This window comes from Balaenoptera ricei, chromosome 11 (genome assembly GCF_028023285.1).
Source record: "Balaenoptera ricei isolate mBalRic1 chromosome 11, mBalRic1.hap2, whole genome shotgun sequence".
NCBI classification, from domain to species: Eukaryota; Metazoa; Chordata; class Mammalia; order Artiodactyla; family Balaenopteridae; genus Balaenoptera; species Balaenoptera ricei.
The window spans coordinates 24,239,623-24,258,756 of NC_082649.1; the positions used below are offsets into that span (position 1 = coordinate 24,239,623).

Sequence of the window (19,134 nt, forward strand, 5' to 3'; positions counted from 1 at the left end):
AGAATTTGCAGCCACATGTCCCTTTGGTCCTGCCTACAAAGAAAGGAAGTGCCTTTATAGCTGTCACATGTGTTCAAGCACAGGGCTTGAACTTGGGCTCCTTGAACTGGGTAGACCAGTTCCACCATAGTCGAACTTCGTTGAGTTACACTGGTACCACTGCATGCTAGTCAAGACTACAGGTCTGCAGCTGCTTGTCAATTAAATGGTTTGAGAGCCCTATCCTAGCATGTACCTGCAGTAGGTTTCTTTCATCTCATTTACACAGTTTTCCTTGAAAATGGCTGACCTCAAAACAGGCTTGTACGCTTGTGCTGCATGAACAGTAAAACATCATACTGCACATCTCGTGTTGAAATGTTAAAAGCTGTCTAGTATAGGTGGGTTCCTGAGAATTATAAAACCAACTTCACAGAAGATTAAGGGGCTTAGACTAAACGAAGACAATTTAGAGACCAAAAGAAAGAGCCAGGAAAATCTGACTTTATTTCTTAAATACTGTGAAGGAAGAGGGGAGAAATGGTCCCCTGATGATGGAGGGCCATGGAGCAAAGAGCTAGGGATCATCAGCAAAGGCCCTGTGGGCATTAGGGAAGCGCTGGGGGCTGTAGTTAGGGTCTTCCTGCAGTCGCTTTTGTATATCAGCCCGGAGCTAGAGAGAGAGCAAAGCAGGTTGCAGTGGTACTGGCCCAGCCCCTAGGATCCCAGCAAGCACACACAAGTCATCCCTCAGGAGCTAACATTTCCCCACCAGCCATGTACTGTCCAGTAGCCCAATATGGCATCACTGAGCCTTCCCAGATGCCCCTAGGGGAAAACAACATTATAAAACCAAGTGGTAGCCCCAGACTGACCAGTTCATCTCTGAAGGGATCCAGGGAAGAGGGACCCTAGCCCAATCCCTCCCACTAAGACCATCCCTATGCTGCTTCAAGGTGGGGGCACCTGCTGCCTGTAGCTCTCCTGAACCTCTGGTGCCTCCAGGTCCCGGCTCAGGCTCTCGGGGCTCGTCAGGGGCCGAGCTCCGGCTGCCTTAGCTGCCCGGCTCACGGCCTCTGAGAGAAGCAGCTGGGGGCCCTCACCCTGCATCGTCTGGGGGATGGGGTTGAAAGGGAAAAGAGGATCAACATCAGATCCAATGCCACCACCCAGCTCACCCTTTCCATGAGTCAACCACTGAGTCTCCATGCTAGCGGAGAGAAGGGAAACAGTCCATGTGTAATTTTGACAGCAGAAATGCCTTCCTAATTTTGTTTGGCTCTGGCCAAAAACACTATTGAATGTGCTGGACTTGGTCTTCAAAACAAGAGGGGCAAGATGGGTCAAGCCACCCAGTACTCACAGCTAGCTAGTCCACAAGAGGAAGCCCATCTTAAGGAAGATGGGCCCTGGTCACATGGGGATTGGGCAACTGAGGGATGACAAGGACTGCTGACAGACTAATGTAAAGGTGTGGGGCAACAACCGTGAACAAGTCTGAGCCAGAAAGGTTTCCTCATCAATTAAATCGGGACTAAACTAGGAAGAATTCTTTCCAGCTCTAATTAGTTTGACTCTAAGCACAACAGGGGAATTTGGATAAAGAGGGATCCTCAGGGAAGAGGCAAACCAACCTTGCGTCTCTTGGCAGGCATACCACTGAGGTAGGCATCACTCAGGGGGGGCTGCGGTTTCACCTTCCGCTGGCTGTGAATGTCCTGCTGGATAATAGGGACCCATTCCTGGGGAGGAAAAGATAAGAAAATAGTAATTCCCACAACTTTCAGCTGCCTTAGCCCACTGGACCACCTCCTGACACTCACTGGGGGGACTGCAGCTGCCCAAGGTTCTGTCTCAGCTGAAGCTCCATCCTGCTCGTCTCGGGAGCCTCCCTCAGGAGCAGGAGGCGGACCTCGGGACATGGCCTCTTCTGCCGTTGTTCCAGGGGCTGGGGAAGCATTCTCCCGCTGGCAGTCAGACAGTGGGAAGACCCAGGCTTCAGAATTCTCAGCCTCCAGCCCTTCCGGCCCCAGCCCTCCACTCCACATTATCTGGCTCCTCGACCTCTCCCTGGTACCTGAGGCTCAGGGGGAGTTCTCTCTGATCCCTGAACTTCCATTGGCTCCTCAGGAAGCGTCTGTGCAAAAGGACAGAGAAGCAGACCATCACAAAAGGCCCTCTCAGATCTCTTCAGTTCCCTCGAGTCCCCTGACCCCATAGCCCATCAGGTCCCTTACCTGGGGGGGATCACCAACCCTGCGAACATATCTGAGAATGGCATCAGGGCCTACAGGCATGTGCTCCAGTACCACCTGAAGCCTCAGTCCCATCATAGTGGTGAGCCAGCTCACCAAGGACGGATTCACTCCACGAGACATGCGACGCTGGGGGGCAGAAAGCAGACTTGGAACACAAAACTCTCAAACAGCTTTCGAAAGGTACCAAACAGTAAAGGATGGCAGTTTGGAGAAAAAGAAAAAAGAAAAGAAAACTGCAGGATACCAAAGAAAACAGAAACCTGAGGAAACAAAAGGCTGGGAATCTCGGACTGGGTGATGCTTACAATTCGGCCATTGATGACAGCAGCAAGCTCCATCTGCTGTCCCCCCAAGCAGTGCAGGTTCAGGGCCAGGCATTCAAACAGGCCCTGGTTACACAGCTCCAGCAAACGGGCCCCAAATCCACTGTCTGTGGGTGAGAAATAAGGACGGAATGCTGGCACCCAGCAGCCCTGCACATCCAACATGCCCCATTCACCCGGCCCAGCGAGCCCCTGACCTGTGCAGTGCATCACATGAGCAGCAATGCTATTAAATTGCTCTTGGAGAAATTCCAGGTTTGTCCGGATGATGTCCACACCTGGCTGAACTTGCACCAAAGACTGAGAGACAAGACACACAAAGACCCCCAAATCAGAAGCCCTGAGAGACTGAGAGCCGTGGGCTATCCTGACCAGAGCCAGGACAGGAAGGGATGGGGAAGTGTTACTCACAAAACTCTCCCGCACGTATTCTTCTAGCCCCGTGATCAATGTGTGGGTTGCCGTCTTGGGGGCAGTGTGGGGGGAAGAGAACAGCACAAGTTTAGAACCAGGTCCCACACCCCTCAAGACACTTCCCCCTCCTCCCCCACCAAGCCCAGGGCTTGAGCTGGGGCAGTCACAGCTTTAGGCAACGGACAAAGTTAGGAATAAGGAACTGAAGGTGAGACGGAGAAGAGCTCTGGGCCCAAGGTCTTCATTTACCCGGATGTTACCAGGTGTGGGCTCCTGGCCACCCAGATAGTGCTGGTGGAAGAAAGATCGCAGCTGGGGCTGGAGCCGCTGCAGTGGCTGGAAATGCCCGTGGAGAAGCATCACCACATCCACCATGGAGAAGTTCTGGCACAAAAGAGAGAGCAGTGCCCCAAAGAATCCTAGAGACAGGGGCAGAAGTTAGCAGTGGCCTTTACCACCTGGCCTGCCCACCAGCCCATCAGCCTCACCCCACCTTGGCAATACCCCTAACAAAGGCCATCTACCGTCCCCTGGTTGCCCCTCCCTAGAGAAGGCCAAGGCACCCCCATTTGCTCACCGAGAGCCCCATCAGCCCCAGGCTCAAAGATGTTGCTGGATCCACTGAGGCGTTGTATGAAAGCAGCGATACTTTCACTGCTGCCAGCCCGAGCCCCCAGGGAGCCCAGCAGGGAACTCAGCACACCCTGCACCACTGAGGTGAAAAACTCCAGCGGCAGGCTCTCAGGACCCAGGCCTCCAGGACTCCCTGCGCCACCAGAGGGGGACCCTGGTGGAGGCGCCGTCTGCTGTGCTGGGGCCGGAGGTGGGGGTGGGGGCGGAGGGGGCGGAGGGGGCGGAGCAGCTGTTTGTGTCGCCTGCCCCACAGAGAAGGAATGAACAGAAGACAAAGTGAGAATGGGGACAAGGACATAAAAGGGCATCAGGAAGGCACAAATCAACAGGAGTCTGGAAGACGTGGAGCTCTATTCCAGTCTTTGCACCTTAAAGCAGAATACACACTGTAGCTTCTCCAGAGTAGAGTCAGGTTGAGCAGCTACCTCTCTCCCTCTGATTGGGTTAGGTCAGAAAGCAGTGACCCAAATTACTATGCTTCTCTCTCCAAGCCCTGTTTTCCTCATCGCCAAAATGGAGGGTTCTGAGTCAATAAATTCCCAAGTTTCCTTCCAAGTGGCAATATAATGGCAACAAGACTCCAATGCCTGGCTGCGCCCAGGAATAGGAAGGGTGAAGTGAGGAGCAAGCCAGCCACTCACCTGCAAGAAGTCAGTCATGCCCTGGAGAAAGGCAGGGACACCAGGCATCGCCACAGTAATGGTGGGAGAAGCCATGCCAGGCCCTCCAGCCCCTGGCCCTGCAGGCCCCAGCAGGTTCCCCAGGAGCTGAGAGAATTGAAGATCAGAGGCGGAGGGTTGAGGAGGTGGAGGCTGGGCGGGCCCCCCGGGGGCAGGGCCAGCTGTGGTAGCTGTGTTGGTGGTGCCGGCACTGGCTGATGCAGTGGCAGGGGCTGGAGGTGGAGCCATTCCTGGGGTCCCCTGAGCTATAGGGGCCAAAAGAGGAAAGTTGAAATCTCAAGAAAATCAAGACCCCACAGCATCTCCATTCTGGTCTTCCCAGTAGGAAAGCAAGAACAAAGGAATACGGAGAGAACTGGGAAGTGCCAGTGAGGAGTCCAGGAAGGCAGCATCAGCCTTCAGAGCCATGGAAACCTCTTCCGTTTGAAGTGGGGAAGAACAAGTACTCACCTACAAGGACAGGCTGCATAAGAAGCTGCCCCACGAGGCCGCTCACCATCTGGGCTAAAGAGGCGTTGGTACCCAGACCAGCGCCCGGCTGAGGGGAGAGGAGAAGGGCAGGCTTTCAGTCTTGGCCTCTCCATGCCCCACCATAGGATTTTCTCCCCATACTCTTCCCCAGTGGAACTCCCCCACCCCTACTCACCAGAGCCCCCGAGACTGGGGGCCCCCCAGGATGGGAAGGCCGAGCCTGTGGAGGGGTGGGCCGGGCAATCACCACCCGGGTGGGAGCTGTCGGGAAGCCTGGCACCTGCTGTCCTGTGGGTGGCAGAGGGGAGAGACCGAAGAGGGCTGAGGGCCGGGCCCTGGCCTGCCAGTGGATGATGCCCACCACCGTGGACCAGGCCCCACCTCCCAGGCTTCCCCTTTTAGGTCATTACCTGCGGCCGCGGAGGCAACAGCTGCCACCATGGCCTGATGTGTGATCTGGTGGGCGACGGCGTGCATGAACTCAGGGGGCAGGGAGGGCGGCTGGATGTGGGTGGAGCCTGGGGGGTGGGTCTGATGTAACCTTGAACCTGGACCCCCTTCAACCCACCCACTTGGCCCTACCCCTTCTCTACCCAGAGCTCAGCCTGCTCTGATGCCCTCACTCTTACCCAGGGTCTGGCCATGACCAGGGGGTCCTAGGGGGCCAGTGGGAGCACTCGGAACTCCACCGGGCTGTGTGCCAGAATCTGGGCAAGGAGACAGAGAGAGTGGCCCTGAGACAGGCGGGGCCAAGGCCTAACTGTATCCTCCTGAGATCGGCGCGCTTCAGGCTTCCACTCCCCCGACCACAAAGCCTGCCTTTCACTCCATCTAGCCAAGGAGGAGACGCTCCCTTCACCATGCAAACAACTCTCCGAGGACAAGTAGTTCTTCCTGCCCCTCCCCCCCCACACCAACCAGAAGAGCTTCTGCTCGGTCCCCCTGCCACCGCCATCAGCCCTGGCCTCTCCTTTCCCACCCTGGCGCCCTCACACCTCAGCGCCAACCCCACCTCCTACATCGCACTGCTCTGCTCTGCCAGCGACTGTTTCCTAACTCACCTTGAATGTTCATGTGCATCATGACCACGGGTTCCACGCTCTGGTGGGAAATCCGGATGACCCTCGGGTGGCTGGCGGTCGGTGGGGGAGCTGGTCCTGGCGGGGGAGCCCCCTCAGTCGAAGACTCGACGGTGGTAGAAGAGGGGGCCAGGGACGAGGCCTGCCCAGGACCAGGAGGAGATGCCTCCGCACTGGGAGTCGGGGGGGGCCGGGTCCCATTCCCCGTCATGGTCACAGTGGTCCCCACGTTGATCTGGACGATAGAGATGGATGGGGCAGAAGTGAGAAAAACACCAGAGCCTAACCCAGAGCACCCCACGACACACTGTATTTCTAAAGGCTCCTTCATCCTGCGTCACCATGTTTCCAAAGTATGCTCCCCTTCTAACCTCTTTTGAGCTCAATAGCTATGCTGGATCGTTCCACTGACAGCCCTCCATTCTCCCTCAGGCCAGGCTCCCCTGACCCACCTGGATGGGGATGGCTGCCTGCTGGAGCACCATGGGGGTGGTGTAGTGAGACATGGGCCGGACCACGTGCAGGTGACGCGGCGGCGCACACGCCAGATTGCAACGCAGGTCAGACAACGCCACAAAGGTGTTGCCCAGCAGCCGCAGGCTCTCCCCCACCAAGTTGATCAAGCGCTGGTCCTCTTCACGGCCCTCTTGCTGTACTCCCCGGGGCCAAACACAGAAAGGCAGAAAACTTTAGGCTAGAATCCACCTCGCTAACAAAAACAGCACCTTCTTGAAATTATCACGTTCTCACGTCCTCTACGTCTTCCAGTACATGCTTAGGAGCTTCTGTGTAGACCACATCTTTGCAAGTAAATTCTATTTTATACACATAAACAGCTTCCTGATAAAATAAGCCCTACGATGAATCAGTTATCACCTGCTAATCTCCCTTACTTTATAAACTTCCTAAATAACTCACTGAGGGGATCAAGAGGGTGCGAGGACAGTGACAGTGGTCATCATAAAGAGGTCAGGGAGAAAAAGATCCTCCTTCTCTGCCACAGAGAAAAAGATCACTTCTTTCCAAATCTAAAGAGCAGCTATTCTGTCGAAGGCAGTGTCTTCTGCGGGGGGAAGGGGTGATCTGCATTTCTCCCTGCCCCACTGGGGAGTACTGGGCGAGGGGGTGGGCGGGCTCACATTGTTATTGTAGTCTGTAGTGGCGGCGGCACCCAGAACCTCATAGTAGCGCTGCACGAAGGGCTGGAGGCGGCTCTCAAGCCGCTGTAGCTCCTGAAGCACCTCGACATACTCCGCAGGGGAAGGATGGCTGTGGGCAACCCCAAGGGGCAGTGAGCCAAGGCTTCCCTCAGATTCCCAACCTCACCATATCTGCCCTACCTCTTCCTGGCCTCCCAGACCCCTGGCCCAATCCCTTCCTGAACTAGCAGAGCTTCTGTTCTTTAACCTTACCCAGGGGAAGATGGGAAGAGGAAAATAAACTGCTTCCACCCTCCCCACCATACAATCCTGTACCTACAAGGGCAAAACACTAACCCTAAAAAACAGATGGGGCCTGTGTGGACTCAGGACAGAATCTTAATCAGGCTCAAGAAGCACCACTTGGATTTCCTTGCCCCAGGGAAAGCAATGCTTCTGGCTCAGCGGCCAGTCCTAACCCCATCTACCTACACTGGAGCCCCTCCCTGCCCCTCAACACTAACTCTACAGGTAGAACCCCTAAGCAATCCTTCCTCTGCCATCAGACCTTTCCTGGTCCTCATACTTCACTTAGAATCCCCAACCCACCCCTACCCCAAAAGGTTCCCTCCATCTCTCACTTGGGTGCATTTGTGTCTGGGGCAGGTGTTGGGCCCGCTGGGGCTGGGCCAGAAGGGGAGAGCTCCGGGCTCTGGGCAGGGGCACGCTCCTCCACCTCTTCTGCCTCCATGGGCTCCCGAGGAGGCACTTCACTTTCGACCGGTTCTGATGTTGGAGAGCTCAAGGCTACTGGCTCCGGGGCCACAGCTGGCGTCTGTGGGGGCGGCTGACTCTGCTGGGCTTGGGGTCCCCCTCGGCACTGAAGGTGGGGAAGAGTCAGGACACCAAAGGCAAGATGAGACAGCAGCAGAAAATTACTCAGGTCAAAGCAGACTGCGTGGAGAATGCGCTAACTCAGCTCCCTGAAGGCAGGGCTCTGCATCTGTACCTGACTCCCTAGCAACTCCCTAAGACTTACACAAGTTAGACGCGTGGTGAATACCCATGATACCTGCAAACAAGTTACTACAAAAAGTATGGCCTGTGGTTTCCTAACCTCCAAGAGAAAAGAAGGAAAGGCCACTGGTTGCAAACGCAAACTAATAAAATTAGGCCATCCCACCCAGTATCAAACATGATAAGCGAGGAACAGAAAAGCATGGAGTCCGTATTTAATTGAAAAAACATGCCGTGAGAATCATCTGACAAGTCTGCAACAAACTGCCCAGATACCCGGTACTCAGAGGATTGGCAGGGACGAAACAGCCTCACAAAGATACTTTTTCTGCCCCAAAGAATGAACACTGCAACGAGACTAGATTAGGAGGGGAGAATCCAGTGGATGTGGCCAGTCATGCCCCCACCCCTAGGCTAAGAGAAAAGGGGTAGGGAGGATGGGGTGAGACAGACAGACCCTAGCCAGCCTTGCCCACTCACCTCCATCCGGGATAGTAAGGTCTGTATATCCCTGATCATGTGCTGAGCCATCACCAGCCGTACTCGGGGCTCACTCTACAACAAGAGAGAGAAGATCAGAACAGGTCTGAGATAAGCCACAAGCTCCACCACCTATTAAACCAGGTCCCAGCCATCTCCTCAGCCAGATCCACCCCCACTTCATGGCCTCCTTCTCCCAGATCCCCTTCCCTGACCCTCCCAGGCCCCGTGATACCTGAATCGGGGCCTGTTCCATGTTGATGTGAACATCCACAGCAGAGCCGTCACTCTGGGGAAAGGGTAAGGGAAGTTGCTCTGGGAGAAGTCAAATACTAAGGCCCCCGCACTTCCAAATGATTCTCTGGAGCCCCACCCCCTATCTCCTCAAAGACTGAGGCCATCATCAGACCACAGGGCCCTCCAAACCCAATCTAAAGACTGAGACACCTGTCTTATAAGCTCTTGACTGCTACCACAACCAAAACTACCCCCAGAAAAACCCTCCCATGTGAAACACAAGCTTACAGGAAGATTGAAGGTTCCAACCATGACATAGCTGTTGGCATTCCGGTCATGAACAGAGGCCCCAGGCCCCCGAGTACCAGGCGGGGGTCCCCCACCATGGGTGGCTGAGGCAGACCCTGTTCCAGAAGACGCTCCAGAAGGGAGCTGAGTCTGAGGAGGGGCCCGTTCCACAAGGTGGATAACCTTTCCCCCAACATCTGCAGAAAAAGAGATACACACCGAAACACTGTATGATCAGGCAAACCCACGGCCTCAGCTCATCCCTCTGAACAGCAGCCGCAAGCTCTGAACTGCTTCCCCCACCCCCTTACTGTATTCCTGGAGCTTCTTATCATCCTGCAGAACTCGCCCCTGGTAGATAAGCCGTTGTTTCTCAGAGGGGATGCTGACAGAGGCAGCAATGTGCTCCTTAAACTCCTTTACATTCATCTGTAAGGAAGAAGAGACGTAAATAGGAATCAGGGAATGGAAGAAAAAGGAAGGACAGCAGAGGGACAACCCACTTGTGAGGGGTAAAAACCATCCCATCATAAAATCACTACCTGCCTGTCTTAATTGTGAGGTAATTATTGTGCAAAGCCCTGAACTAAGGCAACACCTGTCAAAACACTTACAATAAACATAAAGAACTTCAGGTTATAGACCTAGGAGAAAACTACAGGGCTGAAAAACACAAAAGTCAACTGACATTCTCTTCTCTCCTTCTCTGCCTGGCTCCCAAAGGAATGTGCGTGTCTAAAGACACCGGTGACCCCTCCCCAAACACAGAACGATACCAACACCGTAGTCTCAAAGATAAAAGCAGTAACAAAGAACATGGAGTAGAAAATCAGATTAAGGAAGGCAGACTCAAGCAAGAAGAAAGAAAAAGGGGCAAATGAGAAAAACATTTTTCCTAACTAGACAACTGACTCCTGAGGAGTACCAAACTGTTTACATACGCCTAATCACACAAGCCTATATGGTTTCCTTAAATACATGTAACACTGTGTTTTAAAACTATAACTCAACCACCTCGCGATTTTGTCTATTAGGGCTCCACCTGCATTATGAACATTACAGGATCTGACTTCTATCCTTTAACTACACAGTACAGACCTCACCAATTTTTGTTTTTAAGACACACTTGTATTTTAGGTCTGTGTGTTCTCTTTCCTTTCCCAAAGGCAGGAGCTATGTCTCTCCCTTTGGGCTGGGGTTCATCTATGATGTTGGAATACAGACTCCTCCTTCCTTCTTTCCCTCTGCACTGAGTTTTATCCAGGTGGAGGAAGGCAAAAGAAAATCTGCCTTCCCCAACAAAAGCCAAAGAGGAAACATCAGAAAATGTTCTGGCTACAATATGAACGAAGGAATCAATGAAAGAAAATTTGAAAACCAAAAAATTACGCTCTTCTCTCAGAATAAGGAACCTATAAGAGGAAGAGTTAATGGGTGTCTCCCAGAAGTACTAGGGTCTCACCTGGGCCCCCACAATAAAGGTCCGGGTCTGAGAGTCCAGGGTCTTCACCAGCACCTCCAGGCTGTCAGGTTCCTCCATAGTGGTACTGGTACTATCATTGGGCTCCATGGCCGACAGCTCTCTAAGGAAGAATGTTATGAGGGAGGTCCGCTGTCGCCCAGAGCAGATTTTTATATACCCGGAAGCCTCCCCGGCCCGAGACTCCGCCCCAATACCTAAAGAGTTTCTCTCACACAGGCACACACACTCACACCCTCCCCCATTCCCCTTCAGATTCCGGGGCACAGGGAGAGAAACACAAAGGGCAAGAGATCGACGGCACAGGGAGCTGGAGGACGGCAGGTGGGAGGGGCTCCACGATGCCAATCACAATAAGGGAGAGCCAGTCGGGCTAGGAAGCAGGGAAGGAAGGAAACACAAGACCAGTGTCATCACTGGTCGCGATAAGACAAGGGCCCGAGAAGTCGGCAAACCCTGGGACAACGAGAGACCGAGGGTCGCGCCAGACTCTGCGGAGAAAGTGATTTCGCGCACGCGCGCCACGCCACGCCACGCCCATCGAACCCGCCTAAGTCACGACAGACCCGAAATGACGGACACTCACGGGGGGCCAGATCTGCTAGCTGACTGCCTCCCTCTTCCACCTACCCTCGGTGCTCTAGCAGAGCGACGCAACCAACACAGACCAAACACACACCCACACACACAAAACACACCCACACCCACACACACCCCACAACCCCGCAGCTCCGCCCCCGACTTCCCCACGGTACCGTCACTTCCGGCCTCCCCCAACCTGCCTCCTACGGCCACTTCCGTTTCCGACAGTATTTGGGGGATCGCGAGGCGGTACTTCCGGCTCCCCCCAGGTCCCCAAGCTTTACTTTTGTGGGGCACGACGAGAAAGTCCGCGGCCCCAAATAGTGAGTTCCTGGGGGCTAAACGGGCCGGGGCCGGCCTAGATGGGAGGGAGCCGAGCACCCCGAAGAGCCGCCGCCGCCGCCGCCGTCACCCGGGGGACCGTACTGCGCTTGCGTGCGTCGCACTACGCATGCGTACACGCTTAGGCATCTCTCCACCCCTGCCGGTGCTGTCCATTTCTTACGTGCGCGCGCTTAAGCAGTAGGGGGTTGTGGTGGCCGCTATAAATGCCTGAAAAAAAATTATCAGGTGGGACTCTTCGACTGCCTCGAGAGCGGCTTTGAACAGTTATATGGATCTTGGAGTTTGGAGACTGGGGATTGTGCCTCGCTAATCTATGTTAAAATCTTGGCCGGCAGAGAATTTGAGGCGGCACTGTCCTGGCCACCTAGAATTCTGTCTTCCTCTTACCATCGTCCTCGTTGCGCCACTCCTTCGGCGCCTCCGGAAGTCACCCTTTCCATAGGCGGTTGGAGGTGGCTCTCGAGCTGATTTGCGTGCGGTGGCGTCGTTGGGTTTGACCTCGGTTTTGCCCGGTGGGCGTTCTGTGGCGCCATGTTCTTCCCCGGCGGTGTGCGGCCGAGGGGACATGCCATGTTTTGGAGAAGCGAAGGAGTCACTACTTTTCAGGACTTTTGTCTAAAAAAGGACGCCTCCGAGTTCGGGAATTGGGAGCAAATGGAGTTACATTGGACCGAAACACAAGACTCTGACCCTGGGGAATTGAAAGGGCCGCCTAAGGGCTTCTGCGGGCCGGAGGTCCGGGGGGATTACCGTCCCTCTGTCCTCTTCTCCCCCAGCCCCTCGGGCAGAGGCCTGGGCCCCGCGATGCTCTAGCCAGACCCGTTGCTGCCAGTGTGCCTGCCTCTGGTGCCCATCCTTTCTGGGATTCGTAGTTTATACCTAAGTCCCAGTACTGTTTCAGTTAAGAGTTCTAGTAAGCACCTGTACATGAGCCCCTAGTTTGTGCCAGCCAGTTTGCTGAGGGTTTCACGTACTGTCATATTTAAAAGGCTTTCAACATTTGAGATAACTGTTACATCCATTTTACAGGTGAGTACACTTAGGCGAATGTAAGTGGCAGAACTGACAAATTCAGGCCTACCAGACTCCCTTGGGTCAATCACTTCTACTTTACTGCCCCAATAACTTGTATTTTAGTTTTTTTAATAAAAAATGTCAAACATTACCCCAAAACAGTAATAATGTACCCTCATATACCCATCATCCAAAGTTTATTCTTTTAACTAAATCGCAAGCCCATAGCAAGCCTCACCTCTCAGAACAAACCTTTATGGCAGTCTGTGGGTTATAAATAATATATAAAAGAAGCCCCACACCTTCCATTACATTAACTGCTCCACCCACTTGGCACTCACTACCCAATGACTGCCTCTTGACACTTCTTTCCCTACCTGCTGTTCTTGAGAACTTAATACCCACCAGAGACTAATAAGTACAAACACTACTATTAATTATAGCGAATATTTATTTTGGACTTATGTGCAAGCCTTTGCTATGGGCTTTATGTGCATTAGCTCTTTTAATCCTATGAGATGGATGATTTGCTCATTTTACAGATGAAAAAACAGGCATAAAGATTAATAAAATTATCCAAGATCGATAAGTAGAGTTAAGGGTTTGGACCCACTCTGCCTGACACCACTGTCTGTTCTCTTTAACCACTAGAGTATGTAGGCTCTTACTTATACTAATAAACATTGAGTGAATGAACTCATGTGTGAGCAAACTTTTCTGGGGGGTGTACATATTGTTTCCCCAATTAACAACTTCAGAGAGAAAGCCTCCCATCCACCATGCTCCAGCACCTGGTTCATACCTGTTCTAAAGCACTTACCAGATTGTACTGCAATGATTTGTTTACACAGCTAGTTTTCCATAGACTGACTTCTTCAAGGCCAGGGACTGTGTCTTATTCATTGTTATGTTCCCAGGGCTTAGCCAGTTCCTGACCAACAGCTGGAACTCAAAAACACTTAGTTTGCTAAGTGAGCAAATGAAAGACTCAATCCACTTCTCTTCATTGCTGCACAGCACAGCAGATATCCCAGCTCAGATATGGGTTAAAAGATCACAGGCCTACCTGGGGGGCTCAGCTCTCTTAATTCCTGGGAGACCCTGGACATGCCAGGATGTACTGTGGAGTAGTTGCATTTAGAAGATGGGGAGGAAGTCCCAAACACTGTAAGTAATCCAGGCTTGGGTTGGAAAACAAGGTTGAAGTTACTCATTAGCAGGTGAAAGGGTCAAGGGTCGAGGCAAGGGGGCTGGAAGCAGAGTGGACTGAGCAGCCAGTGGGGGAGAGCAGTTAAGGCACCAGCCACTCCACGCAGACCCCCAGCTCCCTCCTGCCTGAAGATGTTCCACCAAATTTGGGCAGCTCTACTCTACCTCTATGGCATTCTCCTTAACTCCATCTACCAGTGCCCTGAGCACAGTCAACTGACAACTGAAGGAGCAGATGGGAAAGAGGTATGGACTGAGAATGTGGGAAGCTTTGCCGGGTTGGGGGTTGGGGAGGCCTTGAGAAGTGGCCTAGGATGACCAAACAGCCACACTGGGAAAGGAAGGGAGGAAGAGGATGTGGCTGTTGTGATGATGAAAGCAAGAAGTAAAAAAAATATTAGTACTGTGGCCATCAATGTGAAGACATGGTAGAATTGGGAGGTGGGGTTTACTGAGGAGGGGCAAAGAGGAAAAGTCATTTAATGACTCCTTGTCATGGATCCAACCCTCAGTTGGAAAAAGGCAGCCAACACCTTCACCCCTAAGCATTGTCATTCTGACGAAGAGGTTGGATGGATTCTGTAGTGAGACCCACCTTCTTCTGCTCCCCTCGTCATCTCTCCAGTTCCCAGAGCCCCACCTGGGCCGGTGGTACTTTATCGCAGGGGCAGCTCCCACCAAGGAGGAGTTGGCGACTTTTGACCCTGTGGACAACATTGTCTTCAACATGGCCATGGGCTCTGCCCCCATGCAGCTCCAGCTTCGAGCTACCATCCGCATGTGAGTGGTGAGGAGGGAGAGGCACCAGTAGGTACAGTCTCTGCCTAAATTGTGAGCACCCACCCACAAAGAGCTGGGCTCTTTGGCATATCCATTATTCTTGGTCCACTTGAGTTCAACAGCTCTATTAGTTTCTCTCCGGAGAGATAGGGACCTAACCATCCCTTGGTAGCTTGAAACCCAAGGGGAGCCAGGCTTCAAGAGGGAATAAGATGGAATAAATAGAGGCTGGTACTGAGTGGTTGAGGTGTCACTCAGTCTTTCCTCCTTGTCACCACCACCTCTGCAGGAAAAATGGGCTCTGTGCGCCCCGGAAATGGATCTACCACCTGTCTGAGGGGAGCACAGATCTCAGAACCGAAGGTTGGTTCTCTCCAGCCCTCACTCTCCTCAAGCCCCCTGGGCTTGCTTGCTTCTGTACCTCTGTCCTCACACTTTCCCCACCCACCCTGACAGGCCGCCCTGACATGAAGACCAAGCTCTTCTCCAGCGCATGCCCAGGCGGAATCATGCTGAAAGAGACAGGCCAGGGTTACCAGCGCTTCCTCCTCTACAGTGAGTGAGGGTGCCAGGCAGGAAGCGCTGGGGGGAAGCGGGGGCGGGGGGCAAGAGAGCCCCTTTCTCTGGGCTCCGTGACATCATCCCAGGAAGGGCTGCGTGCTTCCATGAGGGCCTCACCAGGGGCGGTGCTGAGAAGCATGGGCTTTCACGGGCCTTGCCTTGCTCTTCCAGATCGCTCACCACACCCTCCCAAGAAGTGTGTGGAGGAATTCCAGTCCCTGACCTCCTGCCTCGACTTTAAGGCCTTCTTACTGACTCCCAGGAATCAAGGTGAGGGGGTAGAGTCCCACAGAAAACAACTAGGACTCACCAAGTCTTCTGTGAGTGCTGGATGAAAGGGACTCAAGTGATGTCACCAGAGGGCATGGCCAAAGGCCGACATCATCACACTGGCTGTGTTGACACTTCCATTTGTGTCACAGACTGTGATGGCACCACAGGGAGCCAGGATGGGCTCTGGGATACTCAAAAGAGAGATTTCTGAGTTTGCAGTGGATAAAAGGGGCAGAGGGTCAGACAGGGGGCAGAGGTCTGTAGCGAAAATAGGCCTCAGAGACCCCTTCTCTGACATGGGGGAATGAGGGAGTGCATTCTTCCTCATCCCATTACCGTCAGCCTTGCCTCTCTCCCTGGGTCTCCTTCCTTTTCATCCTCTTTTTTTCTCCCTCCTCCCACCAGAGACCTGTGAGCTGTCCAGTAACTGACCTGTGGCTTCATCTGTGCCCCCCAGATGGATACAGTGGGAACTGAGATTGTGGTGGGGGGAGAAGCTGGAGACTCTTAACTCCCTTTCAAGAATAATAAAGATGATTTTTCAATCCTCAACTCATCTGGGGGTTTGTCTCCCAACATCAGTCCCACTCCCCCCATTTCAATACTCCCTCTGGACCTTCTACCACCTAAGCCCCCAGCTGGACGGCGTCAGGAAGGACACTGAGCGACAGTAACTCTCACTTTTAGTGGTGTATTTAGGATTTGGTGTGACACAGTTATTTATTGCTGAGTGAGCAAAGCCAACCCCCCAGTGGGGTCTGCAAACTCCAGTGCTCCCCCATGCTGCCTATGAGCTGCCAGCCCCTCTGAGCTGGCCCTCCTGCCAACACTGCCAGCACCATCCCCACTCCCTCTGGCTCCTAGGAACACCCAGATCCCCCCTGCAGGCTCCCCATCACCTGTGGGAACCCCATCCAGACCCCCTAATCCACCCACCTAGCAGTGCCACTCTTCCCTAGATAGCACAGATCCCAGGATCCACAGGATCCCTTGAGTCTCTCAGCCACCCTCTTACCCCACCCAGAGGTCTGTCTGTCTTGCCTCTAGTCTCCTCCACCCCTGGAGAGTTTTGAAAGGTAGAGAAGACCCTTTAGTCTTTATTCTCCACCACCACACTTTTTTTTTTTTTTTTTTTTTTTTTTTGGTTTTTAAAAAGCGGAGGTGGGAAAAAAAAAAACGAAGTGGGAGAAATGTAAAAGCAAAAATTAACAATAGCTGGTGAATTCAAGGCCAATGCCCCCACTGTCCATAAACACAGACACCCTAAACAGCTCTGCTGTGTGTGAAGGGGGGCTCTGTGCCCTCATACTCCGGGGTTTCTGCCCCATCCCTGAGGTCCCTGTGCTTACAATGTGGATCATGTCCCCACACTATCTTCACCCTTGCTCCCAACCCACTGAGGGTGGGACCCTGGGCCACACCCCACCGCGTGGTCACAGCCTCTCTCCTGGGTCTCCCCTCTGCTCCTCACCCTCCCTCCCCAACTTCTCGCCCTCCAAGTCAGTGGCCTCCCCATCCCCACTGGGCTCCCGGAGGCTGACAGCCAGCACCAGGGCCTGTAGAAGACCAAAGAGGCAGGCAAAGTGCAGGGGGTGAGCGGTAAGTAGGCTCAGCACGGCATGGAGCCCATGCAGGGCAGCCAGGAAGGACAGTAGCCCATGCAGCCAGAGGCCCAGCGGTCCACGCAGGCCCAACGCGTCCAAGGCTGCCCGCAAGGGCCTTGAGCACAGCCCTAGCAGGGCTGAGGCCAGAAGCTCCAGCAGATGCAGGGTCAGGTTGGTGGAGATCTGCAGACACTCCTCTGGGTCCCCCAGGTACTGGTAGGGAGCCCCTGCTCCCCCACCTGTTTCCCCCCGCAGCCAGCCCAGCAGCTTCTGACGCTGGCCAGGCTTCTCCGCTGGGGCTTCAGGCCCAGGGGAACTCAGTCCCTCTTCAGGGGACACACCAGGCTTCCTGGTGCTACCTGAGTCCACAGGATCCCATCCTAGTTTGGGAATGGTCTCTCCAGCCTCCAATCTCCCAGACTCTTGAGTGCTAGAGACAGTCTTGTCCCACTTGAGAGAATCCATTCTTTTGCACCCCAGTTGCTCAACTTGGGACTCCCTGCTTGGTTCTGGAGCAGCCCCAGAGCTCCTCTGTGCACCTGAGTCCTTGGTCTTGGGAGGCCCCAGATCTCCCATGGTTTCTGGGGCACTGTCCCAGTCACTCCCTGAATTCTCAGAGGAGCTGTCCATCCGTCTGGGTTCTGGGGCGGGCAGGTCAGGCCTCGTTGATTTCCAGCGGCCCCAGGGGCGAGGTAGCCAGCCACCAAGCTGTCGCAGGAACATGGTTGGGGTGCGTAATGAGCCCCCAAATTCTGGGGCTGCTTCCTGGCACTGCTTAGACTCTCAGGTTTGGGGGCTGAGGGTTTCTTCAGAAGCCACAGTCTGTTCAGGCTCAGAAGAACAGGTATCTGCTGGTGAGTCCTACTCTGAATTCAGAAGTGGCTCCCCACTTCCCTGGATGGTCATGCAGCCTCAAGTGTGTCAAGCGGCTTGTTTCCTTTACAGTTTTGAGGTGAAGGAAGGCACATCCAAGTTCATTCACCACCACCACCCAACACACAAGATTCCAAAAGTCTCAGGATCTGACAAAGCCTGGGTCACCCCCACAGTGTCCTCCCTGTTTTCCAGGTTTCTTTCCCAGCAGGCAGCACCCCAAGTTTCACTCACCAAGGCTACGCCCCAAGGTGCCCCAGAAACTGGGGAGGAGGTGCTCCATCCAAGAAGGAAGGAAAGAAGGAAGGTGGCCCCGGGTCCTAGGTGCTCCGGAGCAGGAGAGTCCTGAACTGCTGCCCTAAGGCAGCTCAGGAAGAAGTCTCCTGTTAGGTGAGTGAGGGAAGAGGTATCCGACAAACTCCAGCCAGCAACGTTCGTCCCTTGATTCAGAGGGCTATGAACCCTATAAAGTGGCCCCGCCGGCCCCTGAGCACGCAGCTGAGACTCGGTCTCCGCGAGGTCAGGCCGGAGATGTCCTCGGAGATCCTGGTTGCGAGGCAAAGCGCGGGCCTGCCTGGGGAGCCAGGCGTCCAGGCGCTGCAGCCCCTCCCGGGCCCAGCGTCCGGGCCGCGGCCTCGCAGATCCGCCCGGAGCCGCAGAGCCCGGAAGCAGCTGCACCGGGACTAGAGGGACAGGCGGAGGCGGAGCCCGAAGCTCGCGGGGCGGACCCTGCCGATCCACTACCGCCCCCCGCCCGCGCTGCTTGTGCGCGCCATCAGTGCGGACCGGGCCGTACCGCGGGGCGCAGAGCCAAGATCACAGGGACCCAACGCCTGAATGTAAACCCAGCTTTCCCTTTTCGTCGTCTAGAGCCCCCGTGACGCCAGTGTTCCCTTAAACTCGCCCGCCCGCTTTAGTCCCCTTTTCTTATGACTTCATGAAAGGATTTTTCCGGAAAAGAAAGCTGAGAGGAGGCTTGGGACTTGAGTAGCCCTTCCTTGCTCCTCCATGCACGGATTTTACCTCTTGGATTTGACGACAGTGAGCGCTTCATGTGCCTGGCACCTAGTATGAGCAGCACAAGGGAGGAGCGGAAGAGGAAGTGTGGGAAGGACAAGTGTAGACAAATAGGATGTGCTTCCTGCCCTCAGGAGTTTTCAGGTATCAAAATGAAGAACTTTGGCTTAAAGTGTATATTTGGGAGGCCAGAGTTCCGGTCCCAGTTCAGCTAATAGCCTACAGGCTGCATAATCTTACGCCCTCCTATCACACTGGCCTCTTCCTGCAAGACCCTACCCACCCTCATCAGATCTGAGCCTTCCCTGAATTCCTCTATCACTTGTATTTGATCACATCCTGTCTCCTCCAGCTGTGAGCAACCTGAAGACTGGGAAAGTCTCTTACTCCCATTCTTA

General features: G+C 54.1%; 3 protein-coding genes across 15 annotated transcripts; 1 reads left to right on the forward strand and 2 right to left on the reverse strand.

The window, feature by feature from the left end:
* Positions 1–461: 461 nt before the first annotated feature.
* Positions 462–11,499, reverse strand: BAG6 (BAG cochaperone 6). Of its 13 annotated transcripts, none has more exons than XM_059938336.1 (26): positions 11,261–11,499; positions 10,461–10,581; positions 9,310–9,427; positions 8,999–9,195; positions 8,709–8,762; positions 8,474–8,548; positions 7,618–7,856; positions 6,977–7,106; positions 6,290–6,487; positions 5,820–6,072; positions 5,388–5,465; positions 5,169–5,276; positions 4,934–5,046; positions 4,738–4,825; positions 4,249–4,532; positions 3,552–3,849; positions 3,224–3,393; positions 2,972–3,025; positions 2,758–2,860; positions 2,543–2,667; positions 2,217–2,363; positions 2,057–2,116; positions 1,803–1,946; positions 1,614–1,721; positions 946–1,092; positions 462–652 (listed from the first exon to the last, which is right to left on the reverse strand). In XM_059938336.1, the coding sequence occupies exons 2-26, from the start codon at positions 10,566–10,568 to the stop codon at positions 557–559; spliced, it is 3,495 nt and encodes a 1,164-aa protein (XP_059794319.1). In that variant the 5' UTR covers positions 10,569–10,581; positions 11,261–11,499; the 3' UTR covers positions 462–556. The 13 variants fall into 13 exon arrangements, with proteins under 13 accessions (XP_059794319.1, XP_059794320.1, XP_059794317.1 ...); XM_059938337.1 differs by having other exon boundaries at positions 11,257–11,499; XM_059938334.1 differs by having other exon boundaries at positions 11,234–11,499.
* A 2,171-nt stretch (positions 11,500–13,670) lies between these two features.
* On the forward strand, positions 13,671–15,794 carry APOM (apolipoprotein M). Its single transcript, XM_059938351.1, has 6 exons — positions 13,671–13,874; positions 14,254–14,408; positions 14,698–14,771; positions 14,865–14,963; positions 15,141–15,239; positions 15,648–15,794. The coding sequence occupies exons 1-6, from the start codon at positions 13,761–13,763 to the stop codon at positions 15,671–15,673; spliced, it is 567 nt and encodes a 188-aa protein (XP_059794334.1). The 5' UTR covers positions 13,671–13,760; the 3' UTR covers positions 15,674–15,794.
* Positions 15,795–15,917: 123 nt separating this feature from the next.
* Positions 15,918–18,507, reverse strand: C11H6orf47 (chromosome 11 C6orf47 homolog). Its single transcript, XM_059938349.1, has one exon. It carries the CDS (start codon positions 17,567–17,569, stop codon positions 16,676–16,678), a length of 894 nt encoding a protein of 297 aa, XP_059794332.1. The 5' UTR covers positions 17,570–18,507; the 3' UTR covers positions 15,918–16,675.
* Positions 18,508–19,134: the final 627 nt, after the last annotated feature.

Bases quoted from the DNA above. Each gene is read 5' to 3' on its own strand.
- C11H6orf47 (XM_059938349.1), bottom strand. From the start codon at position 17,569: ATGTTCCTGCGACAGCTTGGTGGCTGGCTACCTCGCCCCTGGGGCCGC.
- APOM (XM_059938351.1), top strand. From the start codon at position 13,761: ATGTTCCACCAAATTTGGGCAGCTCTACTCTACCTCTATGGCATTCTC. The intron at 14,409-14,697 runs GTGAGTGGTGAG...CCACCTCTGCAG, and splicing joins CTTCGAGCTACCATCCGCAT to GAAAAATGGGCTCTGTGCGC. The intron at 14,964-15,140 runs GTGAGTGAGGGT...TTGCTCTTCCAG, and splicing joins CCAGCGCTTCCTCCTCTACA to ATCGCTCACCACACCCTCCC.
- BAG6 (XM_059938336.1), bottom strand. From the start codon at position 10,568: ATGGAGCCCAATGATAGTACCAGTACCACTATGGAGGAACCTGACAGC. The intron at 7,857-8,473 runs GTGAGTGGGCAA...CCCCACCTTCAG, and splicing joins CCTTACTATCCCGGATGGAG to TGCCGAGGGGGACCCCAAGC. The intron at 2,861-2,971 runs GTGAGTAACACT...CTTGTCTCTCAG, and splicing joins AATACGTGCGGGAGAGTTTT to TCTTTGGTGCAAGTTCAGCC.